Below are 22,127 nucleotides of genomic sequence, written 5' to 3' on the forward strand. Positions count from 1 at the left end.
GGGGCACTTTGCGTGCGCTCAAAGACTCGTTATTTCTGTTGTTATACCCTAGCAAGGCCTAGCTCAACCGTTTACCCTTTGCCGCCTCCGGCGACAGATACTTCTGCAAGGGCGGTCTCATTTTCTGAAAGGCGCCCGCTGCAAGCCTGCTTACCTTTCACAGTCACACATCCCTAAAGGAAAAGAACCTCCACTCCACTGCGCCTGTCTCGCTTTTTTTGCAAGGACGCCAGCCTGTCCTCCAAACGTATAAATGCTCCGCCCGGCTCAGAGTCCGGGGAAGCGATTGGCTGGCTGAGACGGGTCAGGGGCCAAAGGGAAAGGGGCTGGAAGGCATCTGCACCAAACAGATCGCCCGGCCGGTGCTTGTGTAAGGGGGCGCGGAGGGTGCCTGGTTGCAGCCTCCGCCTTGGACCATGGTCTGCGGGGGCGGAGGGAGGATCGGCGCCGCTGCCGCAGCCGCTGTGTTGTTCTTGGGGCTCCGATCGGGTAAGTGGAGCCGCAGCAGAAGGAAGCGTCGCCTCCCCTTAACATTGCAGGGTTTGGAGCGCCGTTATCTTGTTAAAAGTTATTATTGAAAAAGCGCCTTTTTCGGTGAGGATCCTCTTGCAGCTTCTCTTGGACGTGTCCTTTATTGGAGAGGGAATCTTGCGCTCCGCGGACACCCCTAGCTCGCCAAGCCGCTCATTTTCCTTCTGGTCGCCCGCAGAGCACGAATTGCAAACCGCATGAAATCTCTTGCATGACACTCGGCTTTTAAATGATGAGTTAAAAAATAAGTTAATCTTCACTGTAAGGCAGGAGACCCTCAAACCTCTTCAGACACCCCCCCCCCTAAACCCAGTCTGGAATATAGACACACTTTCTCAGGACATATTTACAGTGCGCGCATACTGGTATCTATTTATAGCTATTCCTTTTCGCTGGGAATTGTCTTGTGGGTGCGGAGGCTGCAGATCTCTAACTGAGAATCTGGGCGACCTGAATGAAGTAGAACCCCCCTTGGGGAGTATCTATAACACTTCGACGAATATAGAACGTGTATAGCATACAGCAGGCATCCCCAAACTCGGACCTCCAGATGTTTTGGGACTACAATTCCTATCATCCCTGACCACTGGGCCGAGTTTGGGGGTGCCTGGCATACAGTGTAGAGACACACGCATTCTCTCTCCTTTCTTCCACCTTCTCTTTCATTTTATTATACGTAGCAAAAATGGTGTCCCTGGTGCAATGACGTTTGAGTGAGACTGACCCACAAGTTGCTAAATGTGTTGGCGGTGCGGGGGCGGTCAGCAGCTGAAGGCCCCTGAAGCCATATTCCCCTCCAAACTCGCAAGGGCTTAAGTTACCAGCCTCAATAGACACAGGGTGGAGGCGAGTTGTTGAACAGGAATTAGCTCAGCCTTATTTCTCAACTGGGTGGCGCTGTGGGTTAAACCACAGAGCCTAGGACTTGCTGATCAGAAGGTCAGCCGTTCGAATCCCTGCAACGGGGTGAGCTCCCATTCTCAGTCCCTGCTCCTGCCAACCTAGCAGTTTGAAAGCACGTCAAAGTGCAAGTAGATAAATAGGTACCGCTCCAGCGGGAAGGTAAACGGCATTTCCGTGCACTGCTCTGCTTCGCCAGAAGCGGCTTTGTCATGCTGGCCACATGACCCGGAAGCTGTACTCTGGCTCCCTCGGCCAATAAAGCGAGATGAGTGCCACAACCCCAGAGTCGGCCACGACTGGACCTAATGGTCAGGGGTCCCTTTACCTTTACCTTTATTTCTCAACCAGGTGTTCTCCAGTTGTTTTGGACTACAACTCCCATCAGCCCCATACAGCAAGCAGATAGGATACCATGGCTGATGGGAACACAGCCATGCTTGGCTGGGGCTGATGGGAGTTGTAGTGTAAAACTGCTGAAGGGCAGCAGATTTGGGTAAAACTGCAACAAGGCATCGCCAAGCCTGAGTGAAAATGACCTGCAACGAAATTGGATGGGCTTTCCTGTCTTGCCACCCAAAAAGTCTGAAATCGTGTTTTGACATTAAACAAAACTTAGTCTGGTGTTTCTTGATTGTATGGGCATGCGTGACATCTCATCAAGCTGTCATCTGTGAAGTATTAAATGCCATTTCACATTATCTCTCAAATGCTATGATCACATGCCAGCTATCAAATATTCCTGGCCTCTACATACTATTGCATGTTTGCAATTGGACAGTGTCTATTGCATGTTAGCCTCTAAATGTTGTCAAGTACCATAGGTACTTAATATGTGGATAATATTCAAGAGCAAATTTCATAAAAGAGTATTTTGAAAAGGAAACTAATTTCACTTCTACTTCTGGAAGATATTAAATATGGGGGAGAAGAGCAAAGTAGGTTTAAGGAGACAAGTGGATGCTTACAAAGTACTTTGTAGAATAGTGGAGCTATTTCTCAGGGTGGGGGCACATGCCTGTATCCTGAAGGAAGGAATCGTTTATCATCTTACAGTGTGATAAACAAAATCTGCTGCCCATTGTAAGATGGAAAGGTAGCTCTAATATTTTTCCTTTTTATTGAATTTGGGAATGTGGAACGCACCGTGTGCTCTGTTCTTCTTCTTTGGCAATCACTCGTAGCTGACAAAGATTGTCTTTCATAAATATGGTCTTAACAGTGTGTCCATAAGTGACTGTGGAGGCCAATTCTGGATCCACATGTCCTTTCCACAGTAGGGACTTAGGTTTCCCGATGGGAGTTGATCACAGTGAGGATTTTCCAAACGTGCCTTCCTCTTAGCTCCTTTCTTCCTTTCATCCTGAGTTTGTGCTGCTTCAAAGTCTTTGATGTCTTTGGTAGAGGCTATTCTCCAATTGGAGTGCTTGCAGGCCAGTGTTTGCAGGTGTGCTCTGTTACTGTAACACAGACCACATAATACATGATACAACAAGTTCATGTGAACTTCCAGTAGCAAAATTGCGCCAGAGAAGAGACAGACTTGGTTAAAATGAGGCAAAGTCTCTGTGTTCAAAAAGTCTTTTAAAAATATATTTTTTTATTTATTATTTATTAAATATTTTTTAAAAAAATCCACTTGATTGTAAAAAGAACCCTTCAAAGTAATTTACAAAAAAAACCAAGAAGATTATCAACATGTAAAATTAACAACAACCATTTGAAACTTCCAGAAAGTTAAAATAACAATAGACTAAATACAAATTAAAAACTTGCATCAACTTTCTAAGCGTCTGAGTAAGCATGTCTAAACAATAATGTTTTTGGCAGGGGCCAAAAAGAATACAGTGAAGGTGCCAGCCTGATATCTTTAGGCAGGGAGGTCCAAAGTGTAGGTGCTGCCACACTAAAAAATCAAGTTCCCATGAATATTGAGTTCAAATGATGTTCATGTTAGTTTCAGCTTAACATCATCAAGCTGTTTGTGGTAGTTTTCCCTTTGAGACTGAAAATTACCACAGTCCTGTAGTCTGGGATTAGGAAACTAGAAGGGAAGGATCTGGGTTTTTTTCCACCAGTTTGAGTACAAGTCGGTGGGGTTTTTTGAGGTGGTAATGGCGATAGCTGACAGGGGCAGTCCAACTTGAAATGTGGATTGAACTCCCCCAGCCAGTTTGTGGAGTTGTACACAGAAACAGCCAAAGCTATGAGCTATCTGACTGACATCAGACTTAATCGATGCATTTGATACCCCAGAAGCCATCAATATCCTAACTACTGGCAGGGTATTACAATTAAAACATCTAAAATAAGTTACAGTTAAAAAACATCTAAAGCAGTTAAAAACATTCTTCCACCCAGTGATCTCAAGGTTGCCAGAAACTGCATTCTCCAGCTGCCAAATTCCTGGGTAAATGGGAATGTTTTCAAATCCCTCCTGAAAGTTAGTAATGATGGAGATGGGCACACCTTACTAGGAAGGGCATTCCACAACCAGGGAACCACCGCTGAAAAGGCTCTAGTGGCGATGACACCACCAAATTATTATAATTAATAAAGTAGTAGTAGTATAGTAGTATACTATAGTAGTATAGTAGTATAGTGAAGGGACGCGGGTGGCACTGTGGGTTAAACCACAGAGCCTAGGACTTGCCGATCAGAAGGTCGGCGGTTCGAATCCCCGCGATGGGGTGAGCTCCCATTGTTCGGTCCCTGCTCCTGCCAACCTAGCAGTTCGAAAGCACGTCAAAGTGCAATTAGATAAATAGGTACCGCTCTGGCGGGAAGGTAAACGGCGTTTCTGTGCGCTGGCCACATGACCTGTACGCCGGCTCCCTCGGCCAATAAAGCAAGATGAGCGCCGCAACCCCAGAGTCGGTCACGACTGGACCTAATGGTCAGGGGTCCCTTTACCTTTACCTTTAGTAGTATAGTATCAGTATTAGATTAGTACCCCACCCATCTGACTGGGTTGCCCCCATTCTTTGGATGAGGCTGCTTCCCCTTTAACCCCAGTGTATTCCCAGTCAGTGCATTCCCGGTGCTAAAAGATTGTGCAAGGTGAATAGGAAAACTCTGAATTGCTATTAAGCTCCCTTCAACTTGCCACTGTAAAAAAAGGAACCTCGGCTTTAAAAATCTTAGCTCATTTTGCACTCCTGGTTATCCACCCTCCCAATGCTTTGTTTTTTAATAATCACTTTCATTTCTTTTTCCATGGCGTCTTTCACTTTCACATTTGCTGGCCAGGCCCCATGAGTTTCTGCTCTTGTTTGCCAACCGTGTGATTGACCATCTCCCTGAGACTTTCATAAAGGCTTAACCACCCCACTCAGCTTCTCTAGAACAGATAACTAGGAGTGTGGGAGATACCCCAGGGAAATAGGGCCCCCCAAACCCTACCCCTTGGTACATCTTTGCGGTAAGCCAGACTTGCTGACAACACAAACAGTGAAGAAGAAGAAGAAGAAGAAGAAGAAGAAGAAGAAGAAGTGTTTGGATTTGATATCCTGCTTTATCACTGCCCTAAGGAGTCTCAAAGCGGCTAACAATCTCCTTTCCCTTCCTCCCCCACAACAAACACTCTGTGAGGTGAGTGGGGCTGAGAGACTTCAGAGAAGTGTGACTAGCCCAAGGTCACCCAGCAGCTGCATGTGGAGGAGCGGGGAATCGAACCCGGTTCACCAGATTACGAGTCCACTGCTCTTAACCACTACACCACGCTGGCTCTCATCATCGCTGACAGCAGTGCTGGATGGGTGGAGCTCAGTCTAGCTGAGCCATCTGCACAGCTGGATTGTGGAGATTGTAGGTGTTGAAACAGCCTTCCTAGTGTCTAGACTCTAGACAGAGCTTGGCTAGCTCTGTGATGGCTTGAAGACTCAGAGTCCTGCAGGTCACAGGAAGAAAGGAAGGATCCTTCATCATTGCACTGCACTGCTTGTGTGCTTTAAGGCAAGTTTGTAAATAATCCTTGTTTTATGGGAGCCTGTGGTAGAATTGTCTCCAAATAATATAACTGTGTTATAGGAGCTGTAATTTTAAGGACCTGCACTCAAGCTTGCGCTTTCCACCTTCCTCCTCTTCTTTTCTTCCTCGTGTGTCATATCTTTTCATATTCTCAATCTGATATCAGGGGCTGTTGTAGTACTGATTTTTCTCTGCTGATTTGGGAGCCCCTTTTTTGGCTCAAAAGGGCAGGGTGTAAAAATGCCGTACATAATTAAAATAAATAAACTTCGAGGCAGGGAAAAACCTGCAATCTGGGTCACTGATGACTGAGTACTGTAGAGATTTGTGTGGACCAGTAACTCTTGCTAACTTAAATGCTGCTTTGAGGACCCTTGAAAAGTGAGGTTCGAGGCACCCCTCTAGACTCAGTGAAATGTATGGCAGAATCAGGGAACAATGAGCATTTATCTGGAGGTCTGTGGCTCAGTAGGTAAGTCACTTGCTTTGCATGCAGAAGGTCCCAGGTTCAATCCCTGGCGATTCCAGGTAAGGTTTGGAAAGACCCCTTGTCTGAAAGCCACGAAAAACCACTTCTAGTTAGTGTAAATCAGGGATAGACAGACTTCAGTATTATTACTGGGTTTTTTCCCCAGAGCTCTGCTGAGAGACAGGCTTCCTCCCTCCATTGACTGCCAGATGGCAGCAGCCATTCCACCAGGCTGCAGCGGATGAGCATAGCTGTCAACTTATTTTCAGATTTGAAAATAAGGGATCAGCGGCCTCAAAAATAAGGGATCAGCAGCCTCACCTGTCCCGGGGACAGTCTACGGGATATCTAACAATCCGGGATAGCAGCGGGAAGCAGCAGGAAACGGCACTGGAATAAGTGAATTCCCCGCAAAAAAAGAGAAGGTTGACAGCTATGTGGATGAGGTGGGGGAGAGAAAGGAAGCAGGGTGGTTATCGGACTACAACTCCCATCAGCCCTCTTTGGCATTGCTGCCTGCTCAGCGTACTGGGAGTCTAGCGACATCCGGAGAGGTCCACAAGTTCCCCCACCCTTGCTTGGAGTGGACCACCCTGCTCTTCTGTCTCAGCCCTGCTTCCTTCCCATCTGCCAAATGGGAATAATGCTGTTGCCCTACCATACAGGGTTATTGTAAGGATATTAATAATGTGCGTGTAGCCATTTGAAAAGCTTCTCTGTTTGTATCTGTTTAATTTAATTACTTTTTTCCATTGGGCAAGGCAGTTTCTCTCGTGAATTAAAAAAATTACAACCGGAAAAGCGAGTCTCTTTGTGGGGAGACAAACTGGTTCTTCCGCTTACTGAGAGGCACTGCTGTACACTTTTGAAGGGACTTGGAGATGACTCAGCATAGCATGTAACTGGATGACTTTGGGAAATGAGGTCGCCTCATTTATTTATTTTTACTTTAAACTATTGATGCTGCGCCTCTTGGTGGCTGCTCAAATGCAGATTGCATTTTTGTGGGGAAGTTTGAAGCATTAGTATGACAGAATGTAGGAAATAGCCTTAGCTGACAGGTTCAAGCAGCGGTTCCCAAACTTTTGGGGACTATTGCCCGCTTAGTCCCATAAGCTCACCCCCAGTGCCCCCTACCCTATAAAAAGCATTATGCAAAACAGCCATTTGTACAGCTCACTAAGGAAGACAACAACACAATAAAATATGAAACAGTAACAATTAACTGCATATTTATTCAAAAAATACATATATGCAAAAATAAATATATACTCTGACCTAATCTTGTAACTAAAAAAAGAATATTCAGTAAAGAATATTTACTAATGAAAGTGTAAGGCTGAAGGAAGTTTATAGGACAAATTATTTTTATTTAGCCACTTACCGCACATGCATAGACCTTCACCTACCACAGAGGTGTGGTAACTAAATTATAACAAAATCAATAGCTGTTACCAATAATTGGCTATCTTGTGACTTGTGAATCTCAGAATCGTAAATACAAACAACTGACCAAAGGAAATAGCTTTGAAAGCAATAAGAGCAGTAAAACTTCTAATATGAAGCGAGGAAGGTGTTTCACTCTGGGGTCCAGCCTGGTCAGTTGTAAATACCATACTTTTCCATGAATTAGACTGTTTTTTTCTCTCAAAATCATTTTTAAAAGTGTGGGGTGTCTTATACATGGGTAGTGCATAGGGTGGACATTTATTTGGTTGCTGCTACAGCTGTCAGCGTCTGTTGTACGTGTTATTGGTTGGTGCGTCACTGGGTGTTGTTGATTGGCCGACGATCCGGCCGTTGGGTGGTTGATTTGCAGCTTCTGCCAGCGATGGGACAGATGGGAGGCAGATCTTGCGCTGTGTGCGGGTGAGCAATTTTCGGTGATCCCCCCCCAAAGCTGAACAGCTCTGGGCAATCCTCCACAAAAAAAGCTCAACAACTCTTTTGCCAATCTCCCCTGTTTTCTTAAATTTGAGACCCCCAAAATAGGGGTAGCATTATACATGGAAGCGTCCTATAGACAGAAAAGTACGGTAAGTGATCAAGGCGCTTGGAGGGACCCCCTGCTGCCTCCTTTTCTCTTAGCACCATCCTAGGTAATCCCACCCCGAAGTCCAGATGGACCAATGGCCAGACTTGGTGCAAAGCAGCTTCTTAAGGCCCTTCCTGCCTCTCTGTTGACGGTTTAACTGTCGCCCTCCCCAAAATTCTCTCCCGCACTAGCTAAACTGCTCCTTCATTGGTGCATCAGAATATTTCACCAGTGTCCGCCCAGAGCATCGTGGGCGCCACCCCCCCCACACACACATTAGCCTTCACTGCTGGACCCACTGTCTCTCCTAAAATTTGTCCTTCTTAATCTCCTGAAGGTTTGCCACAATTTCGCACCAGCTTCCTCCACACCGAGTTTGAAAGCAGAGCATCCAAGGTCATCTCACAAGCCAGCATGAAGGTGGAGCTGCTCCCAGCCCTCACAGACAATTACATGTACCTGCTCATCGACGAGGACACCAAGGAGGCTGCGATAGTTGACCCTGTGCAGCCCCAGAAGGTACCTCTGCTCTTTCTGGGTTTAGAAGCTTTGGAGAACACACTTTAGTCTATCAGATCCACACTTGCGGAGTTGGTCAGTGTACACAGTGCCGAGCTAAATGGATCCAATCCTCTTAACTCTGTATGAAGCAGCTACTTATGTTCCTAAAGGGCAGGGCCGTAGCTCATTGCTTAAGAGCACCTGCTTTGTATGCAGAAGGTCCTTGTTATCTCCAGGGAAGGTTAGGAATGTCCCCTGCCGGAAACCCTGGAAAGCTGCTGCTAGTCAGTGTGGGGGTCTAGGTGGGGCTCCCCTCATGCTTGATCTGGAAGCTGCAGTTAGTGCAGACTGCTGCAGCACAATTGCTGACAGGAGTGAGGCCTTGTCAGCATATAACACCTGTGCTCAGAGATCTGCACTGGTTGCCGATTTGTTACCGAGACAAATTCAAGGTTTTTCTATTAGGCTATAAATCCCTTAATAACTTGGGACCAGTTTACCTATGAGATCACTTTATCCAATATGTGCCCACTTGACCACTTCAGATGGCAGAATTGGCACTCTTGCAAGGACCGCATAGTAACTGTTTCACATTTGTAAGAACTCAGTTGTTTAGTGTGGCAGCGCCTATACTTTGGAACTCCCTGCCTATTGATAACAAGCAGGCTCCTTCACTGTATTCTTTTTAGCAGCTGCTGAAAACATTGTTTAAACAAGCCTACCCAGATGTTTAGAAAGTTGATGTGAGTTTTCATTTGTTTTTTTGGTATGTTTTCGATTATTGCTATAAATTTTTAGTAATAATTTTATTGTTTGTCTTTTTTTGTAAACGGCTTTGAGAGGGTTTTTTTCTACCATCAAGTTTAAAATATCACATGCATTAACTACAGACTCAAAAGAAGGAAATGTATTTACTTTTCTCCTACCCGTATAAGGAAACTGCTGGTGTTCCTAGTATTTCCTTTTACAGGGACTCCTTATGTCCAAATAGGCATCTAAATGAGATTGACCATAATAAGCCATGGTTTTGAAGATAGGCCACATTTGCACCATCCATTTAAAGCACCATGATACCACTTTCAACAGTCATTTGAAAGAATTGTGGGACTTGTCATTTGCTAAGGGTTCTGATAGGATTCTCCTCTTGCCCTCCCACAGCTGCAATTCCCATATTTCCCTGGGAAGTTGATCGTTCAACCATTCTGTGAATTGTTTGCTCTTCGAAGAGATTTCCTAGCAATTCTTGGCACCCTTAATAAACTACATCTCCCAGGATTATTTGGGGGAAGACATGACTGTAAACAGTGCTTTTAATGGATGGCGTGAATGTAGCCGTAGAAAGTGTTGTGAAATCAATAGTGGCAAGAAAAACTGATGAGCTATGCGGAACTGGCAAAATTGACATAAATTGCGTGACAAGGAAAATTGCGACTTCAAGGATGAATGGGAACTTTTTACAAATTATCTAAAAAGACAACAAAATGATTTGGACTCCTTGGCAGGTTTTGAACATCCATAAATTTATTAGTAGAACATATGACAGATAAGGCAAGGATATGTACAATTTTATAACATGCAGAGAACAGTATGTGCAAAGAAATCAGAGAGGGGAGCTGAGGGAAGTCCTTGGGGGGGGATAATGTAATTGGTTATTTGGACTGATGATTTGGTAAGTTGAAAGTGTTTAATAATTTTTTTTAAAAAAAAGTGTTGTGAAATCTTCAGGCCATTCAGCAAGGGATGGGTATGGGGGCATTTGTCCTTCCAGCCTTGCAGTACATGTCTCTTAAGGACTCACAGAATCCACTTAAACCACAAAGCTGGTTGTGACTCAAATAGATTTTGTGAAAAGGTAAATATCCTTCCTTTTCCTCCTGTGTCTGTAGGTTGTAGATGCAGTCAGAAAGCATGGAGTGAAACTGACCACTGTCCTTACTACGCATCACCACTGGTAACCCTTTTGTGTTATATGATTTAAATAAAGGAAAGGTCTTGTGCTTTGGTGATGTATGTGCTGTTCAGCTTCATGCTGTAGGAAGCTGCCATGGTATACGTTAGTGGTTCCGAAACCTTTTTGGGCCATGGCCCCGTTGGTTCCATAAACACATCCCCAGTGCTCCCTACCCTATAAAAAGCAATATTCAGAATAGTGGTTTGTACTGCACACTAAAGAAGATGGGAACACAATGAAATTCAAAATAGTATCCATTAATTGCACATTCATTCAGAATCTAGTTAGAACTATTTAGTTTAATTAATTCAACAAAACCCTGCGACCCAATTGCCTCTCAACACGCAACATTTCAACCAGCTTCAGTTTTGTTTGGAAATCAAATTTAAGGTCTATGAGGGGGCATCATTTAATTTTAACACCACATTGGCCTTAATAATTGTATTTTGAAGTCAAGAAGGACTTCCTCCTCTCAGTCGAATTGCCTTGATGCATCTCCCTTTATCTCTTCCCCTGAGCCTCCTTTCTTTGTGTTCCTCACAACTTTCTCTAGTGTGAAACAGGATGAGCTCCTTGCTGTAAAGCCACTGTGGTGCTTGCTATCCAGGCCAGGCCAAGGCATTTTGCTGCCTGAGGTGAAACAGCAACACCCAACAACCTGCTTCCAAATTAAGGTGTAGAATACCCAAGTCTGACCAATGCCACATTTATAACATACATTTAAAGCACTTATGATGCCACTTTGAACAGCCATGGCTTCCCCCAAAGAATTCTGGGAGTGGTAGTTTGCTATGGGAAATTGTTAAGCCACTCTGGAAATGGTAGCCTGGTGAGGGGAATAGGGGCCCCCTAACAACTCTCAGCACCCTTAAAAATTCATTGGGCGAAGCCATGGCTTTTTAAAGTGGTGTCGTAGTCCTTTAAATGTACAGAGTGAATGTGGCCCTAGTTATTTTGTCCAGAAAATTCCACAAGCACCTTTACCTGGGAATAAAAAATACAGTGACTGTTGTCTAAGTAAGTTCTACTAATAATAGTCCCATTGCAATTAATGGACCTACATTAGTTATGTTGATTAATTTCAACCTAATGATAAATTAAAAAGTAAGAATTTGCTGTCCTTTCATGATACCTCAAATTGGCTGCCACACTCAGCCCAGTGATAGAGCCAGCCCCTACACACATTACAGTGTTTGTGTCCTGTGCGCCAGTGTGGTACCCACACCTATTTTTGCCACACCTACATGCAGCCCCCCCAGAGGGTTGTCCATGGGTGGATGCAGGCCCTTGGACCATTGCCCCACCCCCATAGCCACCCCTGGACTACAGGATGAGGCCATTAGTTCCATTTAAAAAAAAAGAAAAAGAAAAGGACCAATGGCTTAACTTTAAAGAAAAGCAGGATTCAGGCTGTTTGCTTGATGCACATTGTAAGAGACTGCCTCTTGTGTGTTTTGCTCCAAAGTCTGACCATTTTGACCTTCTAGGGACCACGCTGGTGGCAATGAGAAACTTGTAAAGATGGAGCCGGGGTTACAAGTGTACGGGGGAGATAGCAGGGTTGGAGCCTTGACCCAGAAAGTCTCTCATCTTATGTCATTTCAGGTAAAAAGAAAGAAACGGGGGAAATACGTTTGCCCAAAACATCCTCTGAAATCATGTGTTCCGTTTGAGCACTGAGGCGCACGAAGGCCCTGGAGCATGGCAGTTGCGTTCTTGTCGCCGTTTCCTCCCCACACAAATGTCCTTTGCACGTGGCAGCTCTCTGCTTGTGGAAGATGGACTTCCTGACCTGAAATTCCTGTTTTTTGTTTGGTTTGTCTATTTTGCTTAAGCACAGGAACACATAATGCACAGTTGCAGTGCTGGCTCAGAATGGCCCTTTTCGCCTGCCACAAGCATGGAGCTATCACGAGGAAGGAGAGGTTTGGCGGGGGGGAAGCTTCTTCCTTAAGCAGGGTGACTCCCGGCCATTTGGCCTGTTTGGTGCCTCCCATGGGAGTTGTGTGATGCACCAGAAGTGCCACAGAGTTTCCACCCCTCTGTTTTTGGCCCTGTTTTGCCCATAAAACAAGCAGATGTGAGAAGACACACAGTCTGTTGCCATATCAGCCTCTTGACAAAGACTTCGTGTGATCAAAGGCCTTCTCTAAGCGCTAATGTCACAGCAACCATGCACAGCACAGCCTCCCAGCAGCCTTTGCCCAGGAGGTGTTCTCAAGCAGTGGTTGACCGTTTAGGGCATCTGGGAGAAGCAACGAGGAGGTCCTGTCCTCCTTAAGAAGCTGCCATGTCAACTAGCCCAGAGGTGGCCTTCATCACAGGGGTGGCTAACCCATGGTCTTCCAGAGGTTGCTGGACTCTTCATCGTCCCTGACCATTGGCCATGCTAGCTGGGGCTGGTTAGAGCTGGAGTCCAACAACAATATCTAGAGGGACACAGGTTAGCCTCCCGTGCTTTACAGGGTAGATAGAGCGATAACTTGAACTAGATCTACTTTTGCAATGATGTAGGTCAGAGATGGGAAATCTGCTGCCCTCCACTCCTTACTGGACTCCAACGCCCATCACTCACCACTTTCAGCCATGTGGGCTGCTGGTAGTTGGGGTCCAATGTCATGTTCCCCAGCCCAGATGCAGGCTTTGTGGAGTATCACAGACCTCTCCAGCGGGGGAAATGGACGCATCTTGCTGGCTCCAAATACTGGTTACTTGCGCAAGTGTTTTTGGTAGCTGGGGGCTTAGGGTTGTATCTGATGCTAGCCCTGCTCTGAGTAGACCCATTGAAGTTAATGAACATGGGCTACCATAGCTCCCTTAATCTCATTGGGTCTAGTCTGAGTAAAGCTCAGCTAAAGACAATCCTGAAGGTCAAACTAGATGCGATGTTAACCAGCTGATTGATCCTTGCCTACTTGCTTTCTTTTTTAAATTTACTAAGTAGCTGTGGAAGGAGGTGGATCGAAACTGCAGTGGAGGTCCAAGGGCAAGACCCTCCTCCACTGTACTGTGATTTACGGGGGTGGGGGGGACATAAGGGGTGCAACTGCTAAATACTAAAGAAAAGCAAACCTTTGCGGAGGACCACTTGTGTGATTAACATCACATCTAATGCAGCCTTTAATGGGTGATTTCATAGCCCTCCCACACAGGCGTTCATTGCCCCCTGTGGACAAAGCAAGCCTGATTTCCCCAGTCGCTGTTCATGGTGAGTTGCTGAAAATGTCAGACCCTTTCTCCTGCTGGAATGACCAAGGCTGCACAGCTGTCATGGGTACTTCTTACGGCTGAGAATTAGTCAAGCTTCCAATCTTGCCTGACAAAGAGTTCTGTGCAACCAAGAAGTGGGCGCAAGTCATGACTACTCAAAACACACAATACTAGACCGTAGTCATTGGCTTGCATCAGTTTTTAGGGTTCCTTTCCTCCTCATCCCCACCCCTCTGCTTCTCTTCACCCCTGTGGGTGTTACCAATCTGAGATTCGCCATGTTGGTGCGGAGCCCTTGGTGGGCAATTGTGGTTTATCTGCCCCTTTGCTTTCCCCCTCAATGACTTGAGCTTTTCCACCTTTTTTTAGGTTGGATCTCTTAACGTGAAATGCCTCTCGACTCCCTGCCACACTTCTGGACACATTTGCTATTTTGTGACCAAGCCAAACAGCTCCGAGCCGCCTGCTGTGTTCACAGGTGAGGGTTTGGCGGCACTTCTTTTGCCTTGACCTCAGGAGCTTGAGCAACATGGGGAGGGGGGTTGCAACCTAACCCACCCCCCAAAGAGAGTGCAGGGATTGCCTTTGTGAAAATATTATTAAATGATAATGTAGAATTGGAAAATATTCAGATAAGTGCAGTCAAAATGATCATGAGGGACGGTTGCAGCATTTGGGGCTTTTAAAAATTCATGTCCCTCCTCACTCACCTTTTGTATGGTATAGAAGAAATGGATAGAGAAAAGCTTTTCCCCTTCTGTCATAACACTTGAATTTGTGGACTTGTGATGAAGCTGAATGTTGGAAGATTCAGGACAAATGAAAGAAAAATCCTTCACACAGCACAGAGTTAAGCTGTGGAGCTTGCTCCCACCGGAGGCAGCAGTAGCAGCCAACTTGGATGGCTTGGAAAGAGGATTGGGCAAATTCATGAAGGATGGAGCTATTAATGGTTCCTTGCCACAATGGCTGTGCTCTGCCTCCATTCCTGCAGGCTGTATGTCCCTGAATACCAGCTGCTGTGAATTGCAGGTGGACATTGATCCTGCTTGCAGGTTTCCCACAGGTATCTGGCTGGCCACTGTGTGAGAACAAGATGCTAGAGTCGATGGGCCGCTGTTCTGATCGAGTTGACTCTTCCCATTCTCTTACGTGAAGATGTTCCCTCTGCCCTCCTGATGTCTTAATCTGGCTTCACCCAATGCGTTTGTCTGGTTGGGTGCTGGCCACCCCACAGCCTTCATGTGGGTGTAACCAAACACGTTCAGCTGGTTAGGTGTTGGTCAAAGCATGTGATCTGCCACTTTGCTTCTTGAATCCAAGAACTGCCTTCTGCATCTTGACACATTTTCTCACTTCATAGCCCTTTTTCCAGTGTGCAAGTGTCACCCTGAACAGATCTGTCCGTCCTCCCGACCTTCTAAATGTGGGTGCTCTACAGTGAGTGCTCCGTCACTTTGCTACCCCCACCCCACCTTTAGAGTTTAAGATCCCATTCTCCAGGAAGATTGGTCTCATGGGTCCTCATATTTTGGGGCACATTTGGAAATCTAATTAACTTACAGGAGCACCGTAAAAAAAAATCCATTTTATTTTAATCCAGTAATATGCCATGAAAACTTAGGAGGAAATGGAACAGGGAGGGGATGAACACTTGCAGGATGGAAGAACGGAGAGCAACCTCAGGAAGCAATGGAGGACCACATTCAATAGCATTTAGAGACCGCACACAGTTCTGGGTCTGCTGGTCACTCAGCTGTGGCTCAAGTCATTATGCTGATTCTTTGTCACTCACTGCAAGCTTCTAGTCCCTACTGTTGAAGTTTCTCACCTCTGCCTCAGCAGAATCTCCTTCCTGGTTTACCCTTTTCCACCATGGTGCTCCCAATTCCTGGTTCTTTAGTGAGATCGTTAAAGTGTGTTCATTCTCCTCTCTCTCTCCCTTCTCTAGGTGACACACTGTTTGTTGCAGGCTGTGGGAAATTCTTTGAAGGAACACCCGAGGAAATGTACAGAGCCCTTATTGAGATCTTGGGGCGACTCCCTCCAGAAACGGTACCACGCAAAGGCTCCCTGTTTGGGTCGGGTGTGTTTGTTCCCTACTAAAGACAATTAACTTTGGTAACTGTGTTCGCTCTTGGAGGACTCTTGTCAACCAAGCCAATCTACAGCTCCCAAAACATTTTGTGGGAAGCAACAACAGATAAGCCAGGGGTGGCTAACCCCCCATTTGGTGGTTTGCCCTACCCGGCAACAAGCACATTTCCCCATTCCCCTCCAAAAAATATCCCACAGATTCTGGTGGTGTTGGCAAAAAGAAGGCACAGAGCTGAGGTTGGGAGCCCAGCACCCTGATGGGGAATACAGATGATGCCCCTTCCCTCCCTGGTCATCAGATTGATTATTTGATTCACAGGGGCAGAGGTGATATCCCCTTTCTCAGCTGATCTGTGCAGGTCAGCTGGTGTGTGTGTGAGAGAGAGCTTGTGCAAGAGAGTGTGTGAGGTGATCACACCCACCACTGGCATGTGCCACCCCACCCCAAGGGTTAGCCAAGCATGAATGCAGCCCTGAGGCCAAAAGAAGGGTTAGTTATATCCAAATGAAACAGATATAAAAAAACAGAGCATCCAGTAGCCCCACCCAGCTCTTGCATTGTCCAACCAGGAAGCAAAATAACCTTTTCCCGGGGAACAGTTAAAAGACAGACCTGGCCCTCATGTTAGGCAAAGCAATGGAAAAGTATGAATTGCCTCCCCATTGGGGCACTGGGCTGGCCGGAGAGGTTTTAATCCCGCTGCTCACCTCAGAGCCATCAGGTATATATTGTTGTGAGATGGGGGGGGGAGTGGGCTGCATGCCAAGACCCCTCTAATTCCTGGAATAGCCAGGCTAACTTCCTGATAGCCTAGGTAATAGACCATTAAAGGAACAAAGGAAGTGGCTTGGCACCAGAGGAAAAATGGCTGGGCGCCCCTCCATCAACTGGCTGGCAAAGGGACAGAGTTGAGAGTAAAGTTATGTGAGCATCAAGCAAAGCAGCAAGGTGCCTGACCAGGATCATCTTCTTCCTTCAGCATGACGGTCTGCTGAAAACCTCAGAATTAGGCACAAAAAGCGGTTGTCTTGCAACTTAGGGGTGTGGGAAGCTGCCTTACACTGAGACAGAACCAGTGGTCCATACAGCTCAGTACTGTTGACACTGACTGGCAGTAGCCCTCCAGGATTTCAGGCAGGGGACATTCCCAACCCTACCTGGAGATGTCGGGGTTTGAGCCTGAGACCTTCTGCATGCAAAGATCTACCCCTGAGCTATGTTCCTTTCCCTAAAAATACAGAAAAGTTCCAGCCCCCATGACTCTGAACAAATGGCTGGTTTAAATAGGAAACTGCATTCTACTGAGTCCTTCTACTTTCCCAGTCCTATTGAGGATTGAACTAGGGACCTTCTGCCTGCAGAGCAGATGCTCTACCACTGAGCTACTGCCCTTCCTCAAGGCCTTCAGTGACTTTTAACTGCCTTCCTCCTCTTCTTCCTTCCTTTCCAGAAAGTCTACTGTGGTCACGAATACACCATCAACAACTTAAAGTTTGCCCGGCATGTTGAGCCCAACAACAGCGCGATCCAGCGAAAACTCTCCTGGGCAAAGGCAAGATGGGCTTCTCATTCCTGGAGAGGAGATCAGTCAGTGGGCAGCCTCTGTTCCCTTCCGCACCCCATGCCATTGGGACAGGCAGTGCCAGTTTGATTCCTTTACTCCGGCAGTGCTAGTCCAGGCCTGTAGCCAAAATGGGCAGGGGTGGGTTTTGTGGGGGTTGGGAGGGTGAGGGCTAATGACTCATTATAGGTGGGTGGGCGTGGCAGGTAACTGAACACTGAGCAAACAATGCAAGTTCTAATGTCAACAGAGCCTTCGTCAAACGGAATACTGTTTTTTCCAAAAGTGACGGCCGCCTGAGTGCCTTTGCTGTCATTGGCTAGATCTCTGGAAGGCGGGAGCTGTTTTTCCGTTCCTTTCACCTCCCTTAGAAAAAGGGTCAGGGGTTTAATGCTGTTTTTCACCAGCAGCCTCGCTTGGGAATCCCAAGAAACCAAAAGATCATTTTGATGAAATCACTATGTTAAAGACAACACTTTTGAAAAATGCATTTCACCATCTTAATTCAAAATAGCGTCCAGTTGTATCCAAATTAGACAAAAACCTGCACATTGATCTCAGGAATCATAATCAAAAACTTAGGTAAAAACTAGTTTTAAAAGGTTCGAGTCTGTCATCTTGGTTCAAAATGACATTCAGTTGTATCCAAACTTGGAGGAATATTGGAAGGTGGTGGATGCTCCTTCACTGGAGGTTTTTAAAAAGAGCTTAGTTAGCCATCTGTCAAGGATTCTTTAGCTATGATTCTATGAACACCTGCTCTTTGATCTCAGGCACCATCATGCAACATTTGGTTGGATACCTTAAATATCCAAATGCATCTTGAACAGACAGAGGAGTTTCCAAAATTTCTAGTAGATGAAAACTGAGCATTCAGGATCAGGGGGTGTAGGCATATCCCAAAGCACTTTTGGAAGTCTCCTTGCAGTGGGGTTGGACTCGATAAACCTTTGGATCCCTTCCAACTCTACAATTTATGATTCCCCTAGGCAAAATACGATGGTGGGGAGCCGACTATCCCGTCGACCATTGGCGAAGAATTCACCTACAACCCGTTCATGAGAGTCAGGTAATTTGTGTTTGAGGATGACGCTTTGGGAAGGAGAAGGTGTGGGGCAGGGTGTCCTGCATTCTGAGGAACTGCAGCTGTGGGTCCATGGCTTGAGTGGAATTGGTTTCGTGAGATGGGAGTGGTCAGTCTCTTTGAAAGTGAGAATCTTAATTTGCTGATGTCCTGCATCCAAGTACTATATTTGTCTATTTTTGAAAATTATACATTATTTTTAAGCAGGCACAGCGCTGGGATGGGGGGGGGGTTGAAGCCCAGCGCTTTGATGAGTATGCAAAACAGCCCCATCCCAGTCATTACTTTGATCATTTGAGGAGCACAGAAGGGCAAGAAGCTCCTCCAGCTGTTGCAGAGGGTCTATGTGTGTGCATGTGGCCCTTGGGTGGTTAGCCAAGGGTCAATGCGGCCCCCAGGCCAAAAGAAAAGCTTGCCATACATACATGTGTTGAGTTGCTTCTTATGAGCCAGCTAAACAGGCAGTTTTTCACAACCTGGTGGTAGTTGCGTCCATAAAGTCAGAGTAAGTGTCCTGGACCCTCCATTTTCCTTCATTGTACTTGTTGTCTGGTTGTGGCTTACAACAGTGTTGTGCATATGCAACACTGGGTGTGTCCATAATCACATGCAACAGTCTCTAGGTACTATTAGTTTTCCAAAACTGTATGGATATTCGGAGTAGAACCATTGAAATTAATGGACATGGCTAACTTAGGTCCATTTCTTTCAGTGGAAGAACTTTCTAAGTACAACTTGGCTGGGTAATACCCATTGTATTTTTTACTCCCAGGTAGAGGTGCTTGTGGAATTCTCTGAACAAAATAACTTGGACCATATTCACACCATACATTTAAAGGGCCACTTCAAACAATCATGGCTTCCCCCAAAGAATCCTGGGAGCAGCTGTTTGTTGAGCAGCATGGCTTGTCTGTCAGCCAGCACTCCTCTCCTCCAACTGAGCTGTGATTGGATTGGAAAGTTGTTAGGAAACTCCTCACAGAGCTGCAGTTTCCAGCACCCTGAACAAACTACCATTCCCAGGATTCCTTAGGGGAAGCCATGACTGCTTAAAGCGGATCACAGTTCTTTAAATGAATGGAGCAGATGGTGCCGTAGTTATTCCATTTTCAACAAACCAAATAGCCTGTAATCTCCTGTCACCTACATGCGCCATTTTCCTTCTTTCGGCAGGGAGCCAACAGTGCAGCAACATGCCAGGGAAGGAGACCCCATCCGGACAATGGGTGCCATCCGGAAAGAGAAGGACAACTTCAAAGTGCCAAAAGAGTGAAATCCCAGCCGCTTTCCTGCCCCCCCTTTTTTTTCCTTTTCCAAAGTTGATTTAGTTAAGGAAGATGAAGTTTCTCATTGCTCTGTTATGTTAAAAATAATTCATGTCTAAGGATCTTTTTTTTTTTTTTTTTTTTTTGTCTTAAAAGGAGGTGTAAACAAAGCACTTTGCTCTTATAGGAAATGTCCTATAAGCTATTTAAAAGATGTTTAAATTTTAATTTTTCTTGTATTCCTGGATTTGAACCACTGTGTAACAGTAAGTTTGTTTTTATTTTTTAAGGAGTGCATGGAACTTGGGAGAGGAGCGACCTGGTTGTTTCATAGGTTGTCAGGACAAAATTCAGATCAACTTTTTGCCCTCACTTGTTTTGACTTCTGGGGAAATGTTTGCACCCTCTGCCTCAGATTGAAAAGTGGATCTGTTCTAATTGGTTTTTTTTTTTTTTAAATTTTCTCCATGCATCAGTTGCTTTGAAAACCCATTTTGTGAAAAATCCAGCTGGCTTTGTGAGGCTTGGAGCGAACCTTCTTGATTCCCTCACATTCACAGCATCCATTTAAAGTTCCCTTATCCTTCATGGCTTCCCTCAAAGAATTCTAGGAACTGTAGTTGGTTAAGGGGCTGCCCAGGGTTATTAGGAGACCCCTCACAGCATCCTTAACTAACAATAGTTCCCAAGATTATTTGGGGGAAGCCATGGCTGTTAAAGTGAAGAAGGTATGGTTTAAAAATGTGGTGTGGATCCCCACGTAGGCAGCGTAACAGTATCCATTTCCCTTCCCCCATCATCCCGAGTCGTTGGCCCTGCTTGGAGTCCGGTAACATCTGGAGGGCCACTGGTTCCCCAACCTAGGCCATGTCAGCATGGGAACAGCTTAGGGCACAACCAAAAATCTGGGCGGGGGAGAGGAATGTAGTGTTGGCCGTAGTTTTGTGGACTCTTCCATCTTGTAATACCACAGTTCTGCCACTTGGAGCCGAGGAGAGGGAGAAGGGATGCTGAATGAGCACACTTGAGTGTCCAGGGAGAAACTCCTGTGCAGACATGCCTCTAGCTTGCCAGCTGAGAGTACAGCAAGATTGTGCCTCTGCTTTTGAAACAGCCATGGTACGTGCATGTTGTCCACGCTGAAGATTAGCTGTGTGCTGAGCCACCAGTGCAGACAGCGCAGCAGCAAAACATCAGCATGGAGCACGGCGGAAAATTGCCATTGGGGCAAATAACTAATCTGAACACATCTTTTTTTGGCTGCATTGTTCTTTTGGATCCGGCATCCCCATCCAACTCTAATGAAAAGCAGGATCAACAGATCAAGAGAAGGTCTGACCACCCCACTCTCCCCCATCTCTCTTTTCTAAAAGCAAGCTGTGTTTTTTGACAGTGGTATCGTTTTCTTTTGAGTGTGTCTACCCTGCACTTTAAACTTTAAACAAAACAAAATCCCCAGACCTTATGAATGGGTGTGTCTCCCAGCCAAGGAACTGTGGGAACTGGAAGTTAGTTTGAGGAAGCAGGGGACACTTCTACACAGTGTACCCAGAGTTCATTGCAGGAGGAACCAGTGACAGTTAAAATGCCTTTGACAGCACTATACCTTTTTATGGCTCACATTGGGGCCAAGAAACCCCTCTAGATGGACAACCCACTTGCCAGCACCCCTCAAACCGCACCCCGTGTTCCTTGTTGATTCAGCTGACTCGTGTACATACCTACATATGTGTATATACAGAAAACTAATATATTGCTATAAAAGAGATGAACTACTAGGATCAGAGTTAAGAGGTGTCACCAGTAACAGGCCAACTCATTTTAAAGCTGTTGCAGCTTCCGAGACCCCTCCCAGAACCCATGGAATTGGGGTCTCGTGAAAGCAGTGGGGCTCCCTTAGTGCAGTATTGAGATTCCAAGAAGCCAGGAATGTTGTAAAAAAAACAGTTGAAAAAAAGAGTGTACTCCCCACACACACCAGGAACTATGTAACTGGGGATAATTTAGAGGTGAAGGGGTCTTGCCTGCCCATTTCTAAAAGCCACTGTATAGTGGCTCCCCAATCTGGTACCCTCCATGTTTTGGACAACTCCCATTGGTCCCAGGTGACAACTGATGGGAGTTGTGGTCCAAAATATCTGGAAGGCACCAAGCAGTCTGCTTTAGCTACTGCTGAAACTGTGTTCCCACCAGCCATGAGTGGCTGATTGGCGCTGCCACAGCAAGAGAAACTATGTAGGCATGTTGCTCTTCTTTGCCCAGGAAGCATTAAAAAGAATGCTGCCATCTAGTGGTGTGGAGGTGTGCAGCTGCCTCGGGTGTAAGTTGTGTGGGAGCCTTTTATTTCAAATATTGACAATGGTGTCCTGCTCTGCCAATAAACATCTCTTGTGCTAAGCTGTGGTTCTGCCTCTAATTCTTGGAGCCGAGACTTTCGCCACGAGCAAAGACAGGCTGACTGCAAGTGTCGGGAAGCAAACACAATTTTTCCTTCTATCATAACACTAGAACTTGTGGACATCAAATGAAACAATGAAATAAGTTCAGCGTCCT

The 22,127-nt window shown here is 45.9% G+C and overlaps 2 protein-coding genes across 5 annotated transcripts in view; one reads left to right on the top strand and one right to left on the bottom strand.

Annotated features, from left to right (window-relative positions):
• FAHD1 (fumarylacetoacetate hydrolase domain containing 1) overlaps positions 1-292 on the bottom strand; it is a 3,366-nt gene extending 3,074 nt beyond the window's left edge. Inside the window, exon 1 of the mRNA XM_080980143.1 lies at positions 155-292. The gene's annotated coding sequence lies outside the window, so the exon portion shown is untranslated. The remainder of the gene's footprint in view (positions 1-154) is intronic.
• Positions 1-21,971, top strand: part of LOC308462473 (hydroxyacylglutathione hydrolase, mitochondrial) — a 25,821-nt gene extending 3,850 nt beyond the window's left edge. Inside the window, exons 1-9 of one of the 4 annotated variants that reach the window (XM_080980138.1) lie at positions 331-489; positions 8,242-8,423; positions 10,292-10,356; positions 11,844-11,961; positions 13,936-14,044; positions 15,518-15,621; positions 17,115-17,216; positions 18,215-18,294; positions 19,483-21,971. In XM_080980138.1, coding sequence (XP_080836264.1) covers positions 417-489; positions 8,242-8,423; positions 10,292-10,356; positions 11,844-11,961; positions 13,936-14,044; positions 15,518-15,621; positions 17,115-17,216; positions 18,215-18,294; positions 19,483-19,582 — 933 coding nt within the window. In that variant the 5' untranslated portion in view covers positions 331-416 and the 3' untranslated portion in view covers positions 19,583-21,971. Of the gene's footprint in view, positions 1-330; positions 490-7,604; positions 7,739-7,770; positions 7,906-8,241; positions 8,424-10,291; positions 10,357-11,843; positions 11,962-13,935; positions 14,045-15,517; positions 15,622-17,114; positions 17,217-18,214; positions 18,295-19,482 lie in introns of those variants that run through there. The other 3 variants (XM_080980141.1, XM_080980140.1, XM_080980139.1) reach the window with 3 other exon arrangements.
• Positions 21,972-22,127: the final 156 nt, after the last annotated feature.

This window comes from Podarcis pityusensis, assembly GCF_964106645.2.
Source record: "Podarcis pityusensis genome assembly, chromosome: 14".
NCBI classification, from domain to species: Eukaryota; Metazoa; Chordata; class Lepidosauria; order Squamata; family Lacertidae; genus Podarcis; species Podarcis pityusensis.